Source organism: Protopterus annectens, chromosome 14.part0 (genome assembly GCF_019279795.1).
Source record: "Protopterus annectens isolate FY-2018-M chromosome 14.part0, PAN1.0, whole genome shotgun sequence".
Classification (NCBI taxonomy): domain Eukaryota; kingdom Metazoa; phylum Chordata; order Ceratodontiformes; family Protopteridae; genus Protopterus; species Protopterus annectens.
Window position 1 is genome coordinate 1,012,841,439 of NC_056748.1, and position 21,054 is coordinate 1,012,862,492.

The 21,054-nt window shown below is 38.8% G+C and overlaps 1 protein-coding gene across 3 annotated transcripts in view; it reads left to right on the forward strand.

Annotated features, from left to right (window-relative positions):
* INPP5A (inositol polyphosphate-5-phosphatase A) overlaps positions 1–21,054 on the forward strand; it is a 3,411,481-nt gene that overhangs the window by 2,892,523 nt on the left and 497,904 nt on the right. For all 3 annotated transcript variants that reach the window (XM_044056820.1, XM_044056818.1, XM_044056819.1), the window contains exon 11: positions 19,809–19,883. In XM_044056820.1, the coding sequence (XP_043912755.1) occupies positions 19,809–19,883 (75 nt within the window). The remainder of the gene's footprint in view (positions 1–19,808; positions 19,884–21,054) is intronic.

A 21,054-nucleotide genomic window follows, 5' to 3' on the forward strand; every position in this document is an offset into this window, starting at 1 on the left:
GTAACAGCATAAATTTTGTCTGAGATTATAGGAATAGTGCCTTGGAGGAAAAGGACTATAATGAGATTTATACCTGTCTGGACAGATTTGATCCTGAATATGAAGTCCCAATGATTAAAAAGTCAATCCAGGGAGGAGTAATACTAACCACAACTTCACCCCTCAAAGGCATTATTACTGTTACATGATGGCCATATTTTACATTTTTTGAGACTCTTGCAGTCACTGAGCATGTGCAAACACCTGCTGTTTATTCACTGCAGAAAAATAAGTGTTATTTTTGACTGATGGAAGAAGAGCATAGGTTTGGGAGGAAGGGGAGGCAACAGATAGTTTGGGAATTTTTTATCATAATGATCTGCGTTTTAGGTGGAGATTATTGCTGGTGAAATGTGTGGTCCCAAGGCAGAATATGATCATAGTGATAGAAAGTAAATGTATCAAGATGGGCATTGTTGGGGAATATTAGAATTCAATGGTATTTTATTTTATTTTAATTTCTCAGTAAGAACACTTTTCTGCATTATTAGTGTTCCACTTATTGTTCTGTTTAAAATGAGCAATACTTTCCAGAGAATGATTACCATCAAAGCACATTCAAGCATGCTAACTTTTGACAGAGAATGTGCATGCAGCATTCTTAGGTTTCTGGTGCCATAGTTTCTGCATTCACCTCTGTTTTATGGTATGCATATATTGGTTAGAAAATAAACATGGATTTTTAGGTACTGAATAGAGCATTTTAGATATTTAATAGATTTTTCAACAGGAGACATAGGCATTGTTAGTGTCTTATGTAGATCGAATAATTCTCCTTTGTACATCAGGATTTCTCTGTGATTTATCTCAGCTCATGCATTGTATTGTTTTTCTTTTGATAATGTTATTGCATTATGATTAAACAGAGAGTATTTAAACATCTCTAAAGTGTTTAAATATAAACTATGTAATCACAATGCAATCATACTGCAATAACATGTCTTTATTGCTCTAAAAGTTGATATGTAGATGAACGTGTCAGCTGTTTGGTGATATTCATGTGCCATATAAGGTGAAGGGAATATTTCGCTAAGCAGATGACTTTTCCCATGCTTGCTAGGATGTTTGATAATATCACTGTCTCCTGTTGCTTATACAAGAGAGGAGGACCTTCTTAATTTGCTCACTGTAGAATGAATGTTGTTTAATAGGTATCTGTCATTCTTTTTAATATAGACAAGGTCCCTAATTTTGGCCCAGGACAGATACGTTACTGTCAGAAACTCCTTACAATGTCCAGTGAGAAGTGTCTCTTTACCACACAGTAGAGTCAACAGTTAATACAGTATTTTTGTGGTTGCCAGGTTACAGTGTCTGCATTATCAGCATCCCAGTTCTGCCGGTCTACTTTCCACGACTCTCTTCCCCTTGTGGTCTGCTTTCCAAACTGCAACCCGTCTTTTGCAAATTCCTGGATACTTAAATGTCTATCCTGTTAGTCGATTCTGAATTATACTACAGACATATTTGCAAAGTGTGCATGAGTAGCAGGGATGTTTACCCTTGGTGTTAATACTGAGTGATTTAGCAAGGGGTCTGACTTTATAGCATATTTTGAGGAGGGAGTAAGTCAGTGACAGGGAGAGATGTTCTGTAATCTTGGCAGTAGTATGTTAACAGTATGTTAATGGAAATGGCTTCTCCATCTTCTCTGGAAATATGATGAGAAATTCTGTACTCTACTTTTAACTAGTTTAAAATTTTTTTGTGTTTGAGATTCAGCATGAGGAAGGAATGCTAAGCTCGGATCTAAGGTTAATCCTAGATGTTTTATTGTGTTATTATAGGTATTTGCACTATTAATAAGACAGTCGGGATTTCAGAGAGTCTTTGATGGGTTCCAATGAAGTTGAAAGTAGATAATTAGGTTTTTAAGCAAGTTTATTGCTTTGTAGCCAGTCCTACAGAAGAGACAGCTCACCCTGAAGTGAGATGTTAATGTCATTAATGGAATTGCTTGTTTTGATGATACTCTGTATTTTATATGCATATGACATTAGTTAAGTTTGGTAGATTCCAGGGGAAATTATTAATACATAAGGAAAAGAGCAGTGGCCCTAATACTATTCCTTGAGGAACCCCTGTGATGATGGTAGTAGTATGTGTAATTAGACCTTGTGATGAAACAGAATAGATTCTATCTAAGAATAATCAGAAATGTACAGACTTCAGTGGAAAAAAACACAGTGTTGCACTTCTTGGAGCGATATGTTATGATGTCTTTCCATGTCACTGTTGCAGTGGCCCAACATCCAGCCAGTATACCAAAGCCTTTAGTTTGCTTTAAAGTATGATGTGCATTACACATATGCTCCTCACGTAATGTAGGGCATAAAGGTGACATCCAGATGTACCAACCTCAGAACTTCTTTGCCGGCAGTCCAAATGCCATCTCTTGACCATCGGTTGGAATGCTGCTCTGTTGCCGATTTGCCAAGCCATTGCAGACAAGTACTGTGTTGGGGTTTATTGTATAGTATCTTTCTTTCTTTTTATATGTTGTTGCTAGTGGGGTTTCATGTCATCCAAAAAGGGTAAATGCCAGTGTGAGAGGCAGATTCCCCATAAAGACTGTCACAAGCAGTGCTTGTTTAGTCTCGGTGCTTCCCATGACTGTACATCTTGTTCAGTCTGTCAGACCTTTGTTCCCAAGACCCTCCATAGTAGACTTTCTTTTTTGGCTTTATATCTCTAGAATCAACATCTTAAGCTCTTGGTTAAAGACACAATGGAAGGAACTTCCCACTCTGAGTGGCAGCCATCTGTGAAGAAGGTGGCCAAGAAATCTAGGCCAGATTCTTCTGCTGTACAGCCTCCACCAGATGTCTCTCCTGAGGCAAGTGAAGGCTGTAGATTTGCCCGGTGCCATCACTGGATTCTTTGGCAGTGACCGGTTTGGAGGCTGGTGGGGATCCAACTCTAGGCACATCCTTGGAGGCCTTGCAGATGTCTGCATTGGATGTTCAGGGGGAAACGCATCTGATGATTTCTGAGGGGCCTAGGGGTGCTCTTCAAATTTTGGTCAGAGAAGTCCCTACTACAGTTATTGAATGCCATATGTGGTCAGAGATGTCTACATTTCATAAGGCGGACATCCCCTTAAAGAAAAAGCAGAAACTAAACATATTACTCCAGCTCCTAAGGACCCCAGAGGTAATGGCAACATTTTACTCAGGGGGTTGTGTAATGCTTTAATGGCTTTAAAACCTTCTCTGGGAGTTTCTGTTCTAGATCCTCCTTGTTCCTCTACTCCCTTAAAAGGTCCAGGGAACAGGATTCCTCTGAGCAAGAGGTGGATTTAGATAAGGAATCCCTTGCTTACTCCTCCTTTAGATTATGGATGTGAGAAAGCGGAATCTACTAGTCCTGATATTCCTTTTGTGGAAATTTATTTTGTGGACACAGTCTCTAGAATGATGGAGTTTTTTTAAGTGGGATTGTGCTTAGGTTCCTGAAGTACAGAAAAGGTATTATGAGGTACTGCAGATGGATTCTCCCAAACCTGTTGTCCCTCCTGTTTTGGCTGCCTTTTTTAATGCGTATAAGGCTTCTGACTCCCAGCCCCCTGCCCCCAAGAAAATCAATAGGTGCCTGAGGACTGTCATTTTTTTACAAGTGCCCTTCTGATGACCTCTCATTGGTGTCTAATGGCTTCTGACAAGCCATCTCAATTGCTACCTTCTCCTAAACTAGTGCCTTCTGATAAAGATAGCAGAACCATGAAAAGGTTAGGGAAAAAGGTTTATACCTCTGCTGTTTTAGGTTTTAGGGCTGTTGGTTATCAGACCCATATGTCCAGGTACATGCAGGCTGTTCTTTCCAGACCGTCAGGTAATTTCTGATCTTTCAGACTCTCAAGAGAAGACTTCTGGTCTTTCCCTTTTAGGGACTTCCTCCCAGGTGGCTCATCACTCCATCAAGTGTAGTTATGATGCAGCAGATACTTCCTCTAGGGCTGCTGCCTTTGGATCCATGATGAGGAAATATTCTTGGCTTCGGCTTCAGCCTTTGCCTGATGATATTAAGGCTAAGTTGATGGATGCTCATCTGGATAATAAACACTTGTTTGGCGAAGCTGCTGCTGCTTTAAGTCTCTTCAGGGCAGGGCAATAGAGGTGGGAAGCTAAAGCTGCTCAGACTTCTGTGCCCTAGAAGTCTTCTTTTCCTGATAAACCAGGTGCTGGCTGACTATCCTATTCTTCCTAGCCACGTTCCTCTTTCTCTTCACCTTTGTCTATCTCTCCCTGTTTGGTTAAAGATTACTCAGGACTCCTGGGTTGTGTCCATTATCCGCCAAGGGTATTTCATGGTCTGGAAATATCTTCCCCCTTTTATAGAATTCTTCAGTCTCCTGAGGAACAGCTGTCACCTTTTCAGGTGTGCTTTAGGATATCTTAACTCAGGGTACTATTCAAGAAGTTCCAGTTTCCCAAAGGAGGAGGGGGTTTTACTCCAGATTGTTCCTCGTATCCAGAAAAGAGGGTACTTGGAGACCAATTTTAGACCTCTCTCATCTAAATACATTTCTGAAAGTTCCCTCTTTTCGAATGTTGACCCTTCAGACTTTGTTCCATCTTTTGCTTCCTCAAGCTTATATGGTGTCTCTGGATATAAAGGATGCTTATTTTATATCCCAATTCAGCCCCTTTTCAGGAAGTTCTTACATTTCTCTATTGCTTCCTGGCATTTTCAGTTCTCTGCTTTCCCTTTGGACTTTCTGCTGACCCAAGGGTATTCACTAAATGCCTTGCTCCTGTGACTGCTTTTTGCAGTCTACAGGGGATCTAAGTCTTTCCCTACTTGGATGATCTCCTGTTTCAGGCATTTTCTGTCTGCTAGTGAGATGGTTCTGCATATGTTGGATATGCATAGACAACTCAGATTTTATTTGGATAGGATTAAGACTTTTCATAAATCTGATCAGCTTTTTGTTTCCTTTCATCCTAGGTCTTTAGGACTGGCTGCATCTAAGCAAACTATTTCTTCTTGGATTCCTAAGCCATTTCTTTTTGTTATTCCTTTCATGGTAAAAGCCTTCCTTCATCTGTTAAGGTCAATTAATTAAATACTAGAGCTGTGGCTTCTTCTGGTGCTTTTTTCAAGGGTTTGGTTACTAACTCCATTCTTCAGGCAGTTACCTAGACTTCTGTGCAATTTTTTACCAAGCACTACAAGTTGGATGGAATTTTCAGAGCTAGAACTGGTTTTGCTAGGGCCATCCTTCATGGCTTCTTAGAGAGCTCTGCTGGTCCTTCCTCCTCCTCCTTCTCTCCTTCCTCAGCTTTGGCACTCTCCATATTGTAATGAATACTGCAACACTGAAATTGAAGGACACAGTGCAGTTATATAGGATCTTACCATAACAGTAGATGTCCTTCTCTTCACTGTTGCAGTATTCCCTCCCTCCACCCCCTGGTCAATTTCTGTTCTGGATGTACTGATCATCTCTTCTCCTTGGACTGGCATTCCATTGGGGTCCTCATTTCTGAGGTTGGTACATACAGACATCACCTTTGTGAATCACAGCGCACCTTAAAGCAACCTAAAGGCTTTGGTTTACTGGCCGGATGTTGGGCCACCCTTGGCAGGGGATCTCAATTGTAATAAATACTGCAAGAGTGAAGAGAAGGACATCTACCATTATGGTAAGATTTTACACAGCTGTACTATCTATTGAGAAATGGATCCAGTTAGGTAGTTTTTTATTCAGTTCATTTGTGCTGTAGTACGTAGCTGATATAAAAGAGATCATAGCACAGCAAACTAAAGGAAAAGGTCCAGGATATTTTCACTCCTGGTGAGTCCTTACAAACCTCCATGTGGGTCCCAATATTCTGCTATATGTAATGCAAATAGGCATGCTTTCTTCTACTTTATTAATATCAAGAATATATAATCTTGCTAGATCTCTACTCTGTCAGCCTCTGATGGAAATTGGTGTTATATTCAGGTCTCAAGGTCTAAATTTTGTTACAGCTGGATTGTACTATAAGGGATATATCTGCATTCTTCACTTAATGGGATAATGTTCTGCCCATAGTGTGTGAGATGTTAGAATATGAAATGACAAGTCGGATAAGACTAATTGTGCACAAAAGTGCTTTTTGTATGTGTGTGTTTGTTTTTTGTGTTTTACTGTATGTTTCCTCTTCTCACAAGTATTTCAAAATATGCAGTTTTCTTAATATACACTATTTTTTTGATTGATCATGTTGGTTACTGGTGCACCATTTGTCACATTTAATTGCATTTTTTGTAATGTGTACCATATAAAGCAGTGTTAGCTGTTTGGGCTATATTGCTGTTTGGGCTATATTTTCGTCATCACTCGAACAAACTCTACCTCCATGTGCTATGCAGTGATACCCAGATCACCTCATCATTGAGTACTGTGCGTGTGAGCATGCATGCACACACAGCCACACCCATGTTTGGTGCCTGAGTTGTGACAAATAAGATGAGTCAAGGTACTGCTATTAGCATGATACAGCAGGCTCCTAGTTCCTGCACTTACACATGATACAACACTATTACATGTCATTTAAACCTTGATAACAATATTGACTTTACAGATCACAAGTAAAACTGTTGCTCTTCTGTATTATTATATTGTAGTTTGAAAGTTTATTTTGGCAGAATAATTAGCAAATGTTTTTGAAGTTAATCTAAATTGACTAAACAATGTCTAAAATGGCAAACTGTTTAAAGGTTTGAGTTTTACATCCAGGATTGTTTAATTTCCCATCCAAGCCTCATAAAACTCAACCTGCCATTCTCAGAGGGCTTCACAGTGACTCTCTGGACATTTGCACAGTGCATGATATGCTAGATAATTACCTTTAATAGTATGTGCATAATGTCATCTGTAGATAAGGATCTTAGCATATCAGGTATTTATTTTACAAAATTATAAAACAGCACAACTGAGGCACTTTGTACACATTTCATTATGAAGGAAAAGTTTTAGAGATTGAAAGTTAACTAAAGCTGCATTCACTACAGCAGTGGTGTGAAGTTCCTCTCACAGTAACTAGTATATTAATCTACCCCAAGACAGTTTCATGTAGTAGGCAGTGAGCATAGTCTTTTATGACATTAATCCCTGTTAAATAAATTCAGTAAACAAAACTCAATTGTTTTGCTGGGCTAGAAATAAATATAGTTTTGGGTGTATTTGGTCCAAAGGTTATAGTAACGAGTGCTGCATGAGTGTGATGCATTATAAACAAAGATTAAAGGACAGAGAAATAAACTATAAATGAGTGTGATACTGTATAACTAACTGTAGATGATGATGTTAAGGACTGTATGTAAAACTGCATTGTTTTAGTAAAAATGCAATAAACGGTATAAAAATTCCACCTGTGTTTCTCTGTGAGATTTAGTTAGTGTAAAATACAAGAAGTTGCAAAAATCCTATGTCACGTAATTGTTTTCTTGTAGAGTTATAATCATCTCTATGAAAAGTAAATGACTGGGAGGATAGCCGGAAATGCTAACACGGACACACACACACATAAACAGACACTCTGTCCCTCTCTCTTGCATGTAGGCATGCTCAAACAGTTGTTTCCTTTACTTAACAAATTCCTTCATTTAGCTAAGCTGTTTTTTTTTACGTTCAAATTATTGACAGCTAAAGGAAAGTACCGTAGACCCTTTAAAGGGAGAATCTGCTTAGGTGTTGCTAGGCTAATTGTCCATCTTTCAGTGGTGACTATTGAGATATTTCCCTACAAAGGTCAAGTAGTGTGATTCTGTTCTTGTAAATCAACCTTACCGTATACATTTTCTCCCAGTGCTTGCTTAGACATTACTGCTTATGAGCTTTTTAGTATGCATCAGTGAACTCATTTTATTTCTAGACTGCCTGTCCTATTCTGCAAATTTTGATAGTGGTAGATTACAGTACCTCTTTTAGCCTAAGGATAGTTAGGAAATAGGCGGATAGCTACTTTTTCCTATATTCCAGCTGTCTATTGAAATACTTAAATTTTATTTTCTGTCTGTGAACCTTTAGCCTGTATTTATAGTTAACTTCTCAAAAGGTATTGCTCAGTTTTATTTTGATAGAGAATTGTAATTAATTCCAATAGCTTGTGGCTGGATGTTCTTCATGTTTCACTGTTGCAGTCATTACATTTGGGTAATCCTGCTGGCAGGTTGCCCTCAGCCGGCCTGAATTCCAAAGTCTTGGGTCCTATGTCGGCTGCTGTCGCCCCTTCCCTGACGTCAGGTTGTCAGGGGTATAAAAGAAGTAGCCGACACCATTTTCTTTAGTCTTTCTTGCTGCGCAGTGCCTGAAGCAGAAGCAGTTTGCAAGTGCCAGTCGGCCGACTCCTGAGATTTTCGTGTTAGAGTTTCAGATCCGAAGTCTTCACTAAAGCTAAGTACCCCATTGGGGAAACTTTTTTCTTCCTCCAGACCGATGTCAGAAAAAGTTAATAATTGTATTTTCTTGTGGGAAGCAAATACCTCATAAGGATTTTCATTCTTACTGTATTCCTTGCCTAGGCCCTGATCACAACGTTTCTGTTTGTCGGTTTTGTGCTAGATTTAACCAACACACTATTAAGTGTCAGTATGATTTTGCTTTAAACTATTTTGGACGCCGGTTTAATTATCCAGAAATGTCTTCGGACAGCCATCCAACTACCAGAGTTCACAAAAAACGCAGAGAAAAGGAAAGAGATAGACAGCCGAGGCCCAAAACGGATGACGAAGCTTCTCCTAAGCCAGTCGCTGGTTCGCCGGTCCTCAGTGAGGCAATTTCTCAGCCCCTGACGCCCGCTACTTTAGAGTCACAGGCCGCTACCGACTCCCACGTGGAGTCGGCCATGCCGCTGGAAACTCAAGGTATTGGAGCCTCGAATATTATCCCTTCAGATGGGTCCGGAGCTGCTGAGCAGGCACCGGCTTCTGAGGGTGTATTCAGACCTAAACATTTTTACATCAAACCAACTTCAGCTTCAAAGGCAAAGACTAAAGCACCTTCCAAAGCAAAGAAACAAACTCAAGAGCCACGTGGTCAGGCCTCTATGCCCAAAAAACAAATGCTCAAAATGGCCGAAGACTTGATTACCTTGATCAGGGGTTCCCACCCCCCTCCTGAAAAGAGGCCTAGGCAAGAGACTGACTATGAATCTTCAGATCAGGTTTCCATTTCTTCTGATTCCTCTTCTGATCAGGAATATTCTCTTCTCCCCTATGAGGATTCTGATGCTGAAGAATCTATACCTTCAGCTTCTCCTCCCGAGGGACTATTCTTTTGGGGAAACCTTACATACCATGAGGGAGCATTTCCACTGGGAGAGCCAAGATTTTTCAGAATCTAAAAAGAGGCTCAGGGATTTCCTTTTACTACTTCAACACAAGTCACTAGCCATCCCACCTGTTAGACATTGTAGATGATGTGTTTTCGGACTCTAGTCTTACCCCTGACTCCTTACCTCCAGCTCCTGTTAAGCCTGACAGATATTACAGGGTTCCTGACTCTCATAAATTCCTTTTTAAAAACTCTGCTGCAGACCCAGAAACTATTTCTCAGGGTCCCAAAGTAGTTGAGGCTTCCGCTGCAAAAAACCCTGCCCCCTCTGACAGAGACTGTAGGGCACTGGATAGATGAGGAAAAAAGGTTTACACATCTGCTACCTTGGCTATAAGCGCCTTAAACTGTCAGTTTCATATGCTCAAATATCAGCAACATGTCATGGCATTGCTTAAACAGAAAATGTTGTTAAACTCTGAATGTGCAGAAAACAAGGAAATGCAGGATTTATTGCATGCAGCCGAACAAGTTGGAAAGCATACTTTGCAATGTGGTTTTGATTCTTTAGAGGCCTCCTGCAGGGCCGCAGTCACAGGTTCTGTAATCAGGAGGCATGCTTGGTTAAAGGAACAAAATCTGCCTGATCATGTTAAAGCTAAATTATTAGATGCACCTTTACAGCATGATACTTTGGTTTTAAGGCAGAAAAGGTGTTAAAGAAAATGGGGGACAAAGCTAAATCTATGCAAACGGTCAAAGATTTTGTACAAGTACAGCCACCTAGGTTTAGTAGACACTGGCCAACAAAGAATTGGTCCTTTCCTGTGTCAGACAGACCTCGAAGGGGCAGATCCAGATGCCCTAGAGGCAGATCCCAGGCGCAAGGTTCATACCGCCCAAAGCAATGGGGGGCTTCTACCTCCAAAGGTGGAGAAGACAAATCACAACCATACAGGAAACAGTCCCAATTACTTCCCCCTGCCTGCACCAAGCACTTATCTCCTGGCAGCACCCTTAGGGGGAAAATTAGCACTTTTTTCTCAAAATTGGCACATTAATAACCCAGGACAAGTGGGTCCTAAATATCATGTCACAAGATTACAAGTTCCATTTCCATACCCTGCCAAAGGCAAATGGCTGGCCAGACCTGCCAAAAAATCAATGGGCAGAGGCACAAAAACAAGTCTCATCCCTCATGGATATGAGGGCCATTCAACAAGTACCAGAGCAAGAGCGGGGACAAAGATTTTACTCAAGACTGTTCTTGGTACCCAGAAAGGACAAGGCCTGGAGGCCAATATTGGACCTATCTATTTTGAACACATTCTTGGATATACCAAAATTCAAGATGTTGACTTTGCAGCAGCTTCTGCCCATGCTGGGCAAGGACGCTTGGCTTGTGACTTTAGACCTAAAAGAGGCATACCTGCATGTCTCAATCAGACAAATATGCATAAGATACCTCAGATTCAAGGCTGGCTCAATGCATTACCAATTCTCTGCACTGCCCTTTGGCTTATCTACTGTGCCCAGGGTCTTTACAAAGTGCCTGGCACCAGTAATTGCATTCTGTAGACAAAGAGGAATACAAATATATCCTTTCTTGGACGATTGTCTAATTCAAGCAGAGAACAAGGACATTCTTCTACAGCATCTGGCATTTGTGAAAAGACTTCTAACATGCCTAGGGTACACAGTCAATGAAAATAAATCAAAACTAGTACCATCTCAAGAGATAATATTCCTGGGTGCAAGCTTAAATACAACTGCCCAGATGGCTTATCTCACGCCAGACAAGCAAAGGCAACTGACTGCCTATTTCAAAATTTTGGCAACAAAGGCTCAGTTATCTGCAAGAAAAATTCTGCAGGCTTTGGGCTTCATGGCATCCTGCATCCTACTAATTCCATATGCAAGACTGCATATGAGGAAACTTCAATGATACCTAAAAAGTGTTTGGACTCAACATTGCCACAGCCTGGAATCTATGATTACTCTTATTCCCTGCCTGCAAAAGGAGTTTCGATGGTGGGCAAAGGCTTGTCACCAAAACAAGGGACAGCCATTCACATTACCCCCAGCCAAGCAGACACTAACAACGGATGCATCAGATTATGCCTGGGGGGCCCACATGGCAGGAAAATGCATTCAGGGCACATGGACCTCAAACTGAATGCATCTACATATCAATCAAAGAGAGATGCTAGCAGTTCAAAATGCCCTGACAGCCTTCAAGGACCTACTTCATCTAGGACAACTACTGATAAAGACAGACAACACCACGGTCATGGGGTATATAAACAAGAAGGGGGGAACACATTCTTACCCCCTTTGCAGACTAGCCATGACTTTGTGGGACACAGCTTTGACTTACCAGGTACATCTGCAGGCACAATTCCTGCCAGGAAGGAAAAATACTCTGGCAGACGAACTAAGCAGAAACCTCATGGATCCCCACGAGTGGCACCTGGATCCATAAGTCTTCAGCATGATAACAAAGAAATGGGGATGCCCGAACATAGATCTATTTGCCTCCCCTCACAACTACCAACTAAAAAGATTCTGCACAAGGATTTATCACAGACAAGCATGGAAAGTGGACGCCCTATCTTTCAGCTGGAAAAACCTATCAGTATATGCATTTCCCTCTCTGCCTCTCCTCCACAAGGTACCCCTAAAGGTCAGACAGGAGAAGCCAAAGATGATACTGATTGCCCCAGACTGGCCCTGCCAGTTCTGGCATCCAATACTAAAGAGCTTGTCTCAATGCTCAGCTTGGACCTTACCTCAAATACCTCATCTACTGTCCCAGCAAAACAGTCAGATCCCGCACAGCCAACTCAGAACTTTAAACCTGACAGCATGGCGAATAATGTAGTCATAAAAAACACACCTCTCAGTAAAGCTGTGATGGATGTCATTTTGGAAGCCAGAAGGCCTAGTACTAGAAAATCTTATGCTCGAAAATGGAAGAGATTCTGTGCTTGGAACCAGGCACAAGGAACTGATACAGCTGTGCCAAATATTCCTCAGATTTTGTAATACTTAACTGAGATGCTGGACAAAGGCGTATCTTTTTCATCTATTAAAATTCATGCCTCTTCCATTTCAGATCATTACAATGTAGAGCCACCAATCTTTTCTCAGCCCTTATTAAAACAGTACCTCAGAGGAGCCAAAAATTTAAGACCTCCAAGGAGATCACCAATGCCTGCATGGGACCTCAACTATGTCTTGGAAAAACTCACCCTGCCTCCTTTTGAGCCAGCTGCTACTGCTGATATAAAGTTTTTTATCATGGAAAACAGCTTTGCTCCTAGCAATAACTTCTGCAAGGCAAGTTTCAGAGCTACAGGCGCTCATGGCTGTGGAACCTTTTATCATTTTTTATCCAGACAGGGTCTCTCTGCGGACAAACCCAACATTTATGCCTAAGATGGTGTCCAGTGTGGCTCTAAACCAAACTATTCACCTGCCAACCTTCTATCCAAATCCACAGAACAAGGGGGAGAAAATTCTGCATTCTTTGGACGTACACAGACAGCTTAGATTCTGCTTGGACAGAACCAAAGTTTTCAGAAAGACAGAGCAATTACTAGTGACACATGCTGCAGGATCACAAGGAAAGGCTATCTCAAAACAGACTATTTCAAAGTGGATAGGCCACTGCATTCGTTTCTGCTATGTACACCATGGCAAGCCAGTACCTAAGGGCATTAGGCCACACTCAAACAGAGCTGCAGCCACTTTAACAGCCTTTCTCAGGGGAGTACCTACCAAGGACATTTTAGAGGCTGCTACTTGGAGTTCAGTGCACACCTTTACAAAGCACCATCATCTGCCATTCTACTCTAAATCCAGGGCAGGCTTTGCCACTGCCGTTCTGCAGGGCCTCATAGCCGCTCCTAATGCTGTTTAGCTTCAGCCTCCCAACCTTAGCTTTGGGACTCTACCGAAATGTAATGACTGCAACAGTGAAACACGAAGAACATAGTACAGTTGTGTACACTTACCATAAATGTAGATGTTCGAGTGTATTCACTGTTGCAGTCCAGGTTACCCACCCACCATCCTCCTTCTCTTCTGATGGAACCTATCTTTCCTTCTCTGATTTATACAACCTATGTGGTGTATTTGCTTGTAGATGAAGGTAAATTTTATATTGGTGCATATAATTATACATATATAAATTTTGGCTACCCTTTTGGGGGGCACCTGACATCTGGGGCAAGAAAAACTAAAGAAAATGGCGTGGGCTGCTACTTTTATACCCCTGACGACCTGACGTCAGGGAAGGGGCGACAGCAGCTGATGCAGGACCCAAGACTTTGGAATTCAGGCCGGCTGAGGGCAATCTGCCAGCAGGATTACCCAAATGTAATGACTGCAACAGTGAATACACTCGAACATCTACATTTATGGTAAGTGTACACAACTGTACTTTATTTATCTATCAGTTGCTGTCAGAGTACCACTCTGTGGTGATTAACTGATTATCTATCTCTGAAAAGAGAAAGACTGCTCAACTAATATTGCCATCAATGTTATATTTAGCTATCGACTACACTCTTGTTTATCTATATTGTATTGCAATCGACAGTTAGTCCTGAAAAAGATATATTCAGCATGTTATTGTCTCATATTGGTCATTGAGCAGGTGGTGTCAGGATTAGACCAGTGCCTTCCAAGGTGGAGCCTATTCAGGTATGGACTAGCACTGCTACTGAAAATCAGGTATGGGCATTCACAGAGACACTGAGATACTTTGGAACTTTATACTTTCCTGTAGTACAATAGCCAATCTGCTTACAGACATTACTTGAATAAAACAAACCAGATAATGAAGTCAGGGTGCCATCCTATGAGCAGACATTGATGAAGCTCAGGAGACCTTGAATGGGCCCCTTAACTAACCAGTCCTGACTAGTAGAGGCTCCATTTGGCCAAGCCAAGTTTCTTCAAAGGGAGAAGAACAACAGACTTTGACCCATGGAGAAACCTGTTAGGCTGTAGAAAAAAGTGTGTTTGGGCATATTTGGAGTTTTAAAATAGATTCATACCTACTTGTGTGGTGGAAAATTCATTGTGGTTCCAGATCATAATGCCTTGAAGTGTTCGAATAAGGTCAGTGTTCAAAATAGTAAGCTACTCAGATGGCACTTGGAATTTATAGACCTATATCATACCAAACCAGCACTGCAATGGTGCTGGCAATGCCAGTGAAGATGGTTTATCAAGAAAGGGAACTGGGTTGTGTAGTTAACAGAAATTCTTCCTCAAGGCAAGCTTTTTTCTTGGGATTTTCTCAGGAAAATTTGTGTGAGTTCCAGCATGTGGGGAAAGATGTTAAGTACTTTGTGTAAATCTACAGCTGTTAATATTAAAAGTGCAGCAAGGTTGTTAAATGTAGAAATACTAGGTAAAACTTGAGATTTTGTTTTTCTGTGAAGTGTAAAACATAAAATTTTGCAAAAATCTATGTGAATACGACATCACAGGACATGTTATTATAAGCTATAGAATTGTAATTATCTGTGAAGAGTAAAAAGTAAAAGATGCTGTGATTTTTTTATTTCCTGAGGAGGATGCTACTCATTAACGCATCATTTGTGTGATGTAGCCAATTATCCTGTTACTTAAGGCTTTCCATCATTCTGCTGAGATCAGTCATTTAAACTGAAGTTTTGAGTGACAGGTGAAAGAAAGTGCGGTGAACTTTTAGAAGGAAGACTGTGATTGGGTGTTGCTGTGGTACTAATATATCTTCCTGTGGTGACCCATCCTGATATTTCCCTTCAAAGGTCAGGCTATGTGGCCCTCTTCCTGGGAACCAAGGCCACAGCAGGCATTGTTCTTTCAGTGTTTGCTTATACCTTTTCACACTGCAGCATTTGGTTTATTTTTATTATTGGCATTGCATGCTTTGCTCTCAATAAAGGTAGGGGTAGACAAATTACAGTATAATTGTAGGTAAAGGTTAATAAGAAAGTTACAAGATGGATTGTATATTCATGTATCCCAGTTTTCAGTTGAAACACTTTATTTTTGCATTTCTCTGTGCAACATGTCTGAGAGCAATACTGTATCTTTTCCATACATTTAAATTTTTGAACTGTGTTACTCAGTTTTCTTTTAGTAGATACTTTTATCTAATTTGTGAAGTTTATGCCCAGTTATTTATTTATTAATTAATTTAAGGGTACTTCTGTGCAGCACTTAGCTCTTGACATCTACCTGTGAGAAAGCTTGCTCAGTTACACTTTTATGTTTTATTTGGCTTAGTCCTATGAGGGGTGTTTGAACTTGTATTTGAGTGCATACAAGTGGCTCTAGCTAGTGGCAATAACTTCAATGAGGCTGGAAAGGTTTGTAGTGTTTGGAAGTATTTATTAGCCAATAGACTCTCATGGAAATTTGTGTGTGTGTGTGTGTGTGTGTGTGTGTGTGTGTGTGTGTGTGTGTGTGTGTGTGTGTGTGTGTGCATGCACGTCTTTGTCTATGCAAACATAAATTTAATTGTGTTACAGTTACTGTGGATAATCTGACATTGTAAGGTACTGATATCATAGTGATCATGAGGAAGGGCTTGGGAAGCCAGAGCCTATAATCCTGCTCTGCAGTTGTTCATTGTGGAATATATCAGGATATATTTAGTAAAAACCCATATCCCAAGGCAGCAGTGAACATTTGCTACACATTCTTTCTTATATATTTATTTGTAATTTATTTTCCTTGTGTTGTTTGTCATTTTTATTGGGATCAGTAGTGTGGATGTATAGCCTCTATTTCAGGCACATGGTTTAGTAAAATATACTGTGAATGGCTGTGATTGTTTGTAAGTAGAACCTAATAATAACTTAATGAGTTGAGAATGTGTGTGATATGTAAACATATCCCAAATATTAAAATTACTAAACATGAATAAGCATTTTACTGTGTGCATATTATCCATATGTTAAAATAATAAGATGATAATTAGTTCTACTGTGCAAATATAACTTCAGATTTAGAATAACAAACATTAAATGAGCATGGTGTTCTCTAAATCTAGATTGGGGCCAGAGTTGTGAGCAATGAATGAGTTTAGATAATCCATCGGTCTGAGTTATAAATTTGGAATTGGTGTCCTAGTATGAGGATAATAGTGCATGATTTGAAGTATTGAGCTGTGAATAAGTGTCATATTGTGTAAACATAGCCCATTATCAGAGTAATGCACTTCATATGAATATGATATAATGTAAGTATACAACTGGTGTTAGATTAATTAGCTATGAACGCATGATATTTTGTAAATATGACTTGGTTAACATAATGAATTGTAAGTGAATATCATATTCTGTAAACATAGTCTAAGAGTTAAAGTAATGAAACACAATTGATGGTGGTACTGTAGAGATGCAGTCCAAGAGTTAAAGTAAAGAGTTGTGAATGAGTATGTAGCATAGCTTGGGTTTTAGAATAATGAGCTGTGTAGGTGTGTGATAGTTTATAAATATGTATTGGAATATTGAGCTGTGAATGAGTAAAATGCTTAATGAATATAGCCCAGGCAGTGGGAGTTAGACTAATGAACTGGAACTGTGACTGGGTGTGCTGCTTTGTAAATATAGCCCACCAGTTAGCATATGAAATGAGACTCAGACTGAATCAACTTGGGACTCATCAGTTAGCAGAAAAAAACTTCTCTTTGTGTAGAAATATAAGAAATATGTGTCCTAATGATAAACCGTGTGTAAATTCTAAAATGTATTCACAACAGGTTATAGATATATGCACAAAATCTTATGCAAAGCAGTTTGGCTGCACAAAGGGGGCTGATAAATTGTCCTAGTGACATCCAAGTAACATCAGAAACTGAAATAAAATTAGATTATGTTGAAAAACAACTACACAAACTGAATCCAAATAGTGCATAGATAAGAGACAGAATTAATAATAATGACCTGAGAACCTTCAGCAAATATTTACAGTACTGTTATATTTATTATTTACTAGGTTATATAAATATGGGGAGATTCCTCATGATTGGAGACATGCACTTGTTAAATCTCTCTTTAAGGGAAAGGGAAGTAGGACTATCCCTGAATCATACAGACCCATAGGTTTACTTTCATGTTGAGGAAAAACAATGGAGAAGGCTATATTGTATAAATTCTTGTAGAATTGTAAAGTTTGGAACATGAAACCATATATCAGCATGCATATGTTGAAAATAGATATTTTACTACAGTGACATGATCTGTAGAAATTAATAACATATATAAATGAAAAATGTGGTGTAATTTATATAGATTTAACGTCAGCATCTGATAGGGTCATATACAAAACAATAATCAATAAATTAGAACAACTAGATATTGATGCACTCTTGATAAGATGGATAGCTTCATGGCTTGCAAATAGGGCATGGCAAGTATCATACAACAACTTGTCAGATGAAATTCAAGGATATGGTCATGGTGTCCTACAGGGCACTAACCTAGGCCAATACTTGTTTAGATTGTATCTTTCAGATCTACCTTTTTCATCTTAGGCATTCTGCAGTCTGTATGAAGATGATTTGAAAACAGGTAAACTGATTATATGAGTTACAGACAGGGCATGTCTGTAAAATAACTTGATTAAAATGAACATTGGGTACAGGAGAATAATATGCTGATTAAATACATCAAAAACTAAGCATATGAGATTTAGGAGACACAAACTGAAAGATGAATACTTAATACAGCACGCACTGATTGAAACTGTAGATTCATTTAAGGACCTTTGTGCATGGGTAGATCCAGCTTTGAGTTTTTCTAATCTTGTCAATCAATTGGTTAATGATAGTTCTAGAACTATAACTGCATAATAAGATTTATAAAGTCTAGAAAATCAGAAATGATGAAGTCATTGTTTGCTAGTTATATTACACCCAAACTCGAGTGTGGAATAACAATATGGAAACCTTATAAGAAAACAAGGATTAATAAACCAGAAAGAGTACAGTGGAAATATACAATGGTCATCCATAGATATGAAAATTTAAGTTATTATGAAGGACTAAAATATTTGAACTTGTACAGTGTCGTATAGATATTTATGAGGAGACCTTATTCAGGTATATAGTTCATTTAGAGACAACTACTCCTCCAAATGTTTGAGGTTAACAAAAAGTAGTACAAAAATCATCAGATAACCTGTGTAGAAGATTTTAAAGGAATGAAATGTGCCCTTATTTGTTCTCTGAGAGAGCAGCTGGTACATGGAATAGACTACCAAATTACATTAAAGCAAGGACTAGTTTAGATATTTTTAAGAACAGCCTGGATCCTTATTATGAGAAAAAAATGTTTTGATATATTGGCAGGTAAGGACATTATTCCAGTAAAATTTTATTGGAGTAAATCATGGATACCTGGCCAGGTGGTTTGCGTTTTGTTCTACTGTGCCTGCTGCTACTGTTGCTGCTATAGAAAGACATTATTGCCTGTGCTTGAAATATTATGTATGTAGTGCACGGGTCCTCAAACTTAGTCGTCCTGTCCTTCCATCTTATCACAGAAACAAAAGCTTCTGAGCCTTTCTTAAATGTTAAATAAATATTTTGCTCCTATTAAAAAAAAAGAAAAAAAACATGCTGTACAGTACAGACATGCATAGTTATTTCTAGGCAGTTTTGTTTATTATTTTGCTGTTGAATTGTGATCAGAAAGATTTTTGACTAACTATAGTCTTTATGTATTTAGTCTTGCCATCCAAATATCATATGTGTTGATGCTGTAAGTATGTAACATTTTCAGATTTACTTAGGACATTCACAAAACGTGACCCATCCTTCTCATTTGAGAAACATTAGCCTAGAGGCCCTTACCTGATTAACATTTTTAAAAAAAGGGCGCTATGATTTGTGTAATTAGCTGATTTTTCTTTTCTTTTTGCTTTGATTGGTGTGTATGTAGAGAAATTAAAAGGATTTTAGTTTTGTAATACTAACCATTACACTATTTTTTGATGCAGCACCTTTCTACAGTTTATCCACAACGCAAGGTAGTAAAACAAAATATTTTACTAAAACTTAATTTGTCCCTGTAAGTCTAAGATAGCCAAACAGAAGTAAGCAGATACTTTGTAATACTGGACTCTGTTTTCAGCAAACTGTACTGATGCAAATAAAATGCATAAATAAAGTATATTTTAGATTTCTTTTTTTAATGTGGGCACTGTTTTTTTTTCTACTGTTTGCTTTGTTTGTCTCATTGCATGAGCTTTTAATATATGTTTTGGTAATGACTCCTAGTCACAAGCATTTTCTGTTATGTTTAAAACTGAACTGGCTTATTTTAAGGAGTTGCAGCCATACAGAACTATACCTAAGAGTTCTCATCTTTGAATACAGCTTGTATTCAACTTAAAGAATAATTTTCCTTCTGTTGATGATATGTGTGATGTGTTCTGCTGAACAGACAGTTTTGTTTGGATATAGGTATGCCTAGTGACACATATTTATGTCTTGCAGGTTATATTGCGGCTAGAAAAGAAACTATTTGAATATTTTAATCAAGATGTTTTTAGAGACAACAATGGCACTGCGGTAAGAAATCATTAAACTTAGTTGTTTAAATTAATTCAATCTGATTATGTTGAAATAAATAATTTGTGACCATCATACAAGCTAACTTAATCTGTCCCATAGCTGTACACAGGGATATTGGGGGTTGACTGCGATGGGATATGCATTTTTTTACAGCAAAACAGGCTACATATTTTTTCTGTATTAAATTGAATGCCCATATTTAAGGATAGAAACAGTTTAGTAATATGTGAATGTAACAGAATTCACCTAGTCTGCCATTTCCTTACTCGATGAAAATGACTACCAGTCATACCTCTCAGCTGTCTGGATTTTCACAGAATGTCCACATTTTGGTATCATATTTTTGGTCTGTTCCTCATAAATTCTGTGGTTTTGTAGCAAGCCTCTAAGGACTGAAGTCACTAAACAATGACACACATTTGAGTTTCAGACTTTATATCCTTCAGAAAAATGTATGCTAACTTACAAACTGTTGTTCTAACAACTTTTTAGTTTATAAGAACAATATTTAAAATCTGTCCCTGTTTTGGGCACTTCTCCACTGTTATTTTAGGCTTTGTCCAGATTTCTTGCACTAAGAGGTTGAGAGATATGTTACCAGTTGAAGTTACCAGTTACTATTCCCTCATGTCCACATGTGGCTGTTATGTGAATAATTGAATCATCCTTTCTTTTGTCTCCACTACTTAATTACAAAAGATGCTGCAATCTTGTATGTGAAAGGAAACCACTTCCCCTTTCTGCTGCAACTACGTCCCCTCATTGAACAGCTTTAACATGGACCCTTTAGTCTTATTATTTCTTTAACTGATAGAAAAGGTAACTGAAAGACATTTTTGATCCTATTAACCCATTACCATTTTCCCTGTCAGAATTCATATTAAACTCTTTTTGTTTCTTATTGTATATCTTCAGATGCAGACTTTCCAAAGTTTGTTTGATCTTATATGGACTGTCTCTACTCTTTCTTTCTCTCTCTGTAAGGAGTCGTTCACACAGCACTATGGATTCAGTCTTGCTGATGGATTGTACTTTAATGTAATTTTTACAAAATACACAAATGGAAGTAAAAACCACGAAAACTCCAAAAAAAGTGGAAGCGGACAAGTTCAGCAAAAGCACGGGCTGTTTATTTATGTAATTTTTTACAAACTATTCTTCCATTTGT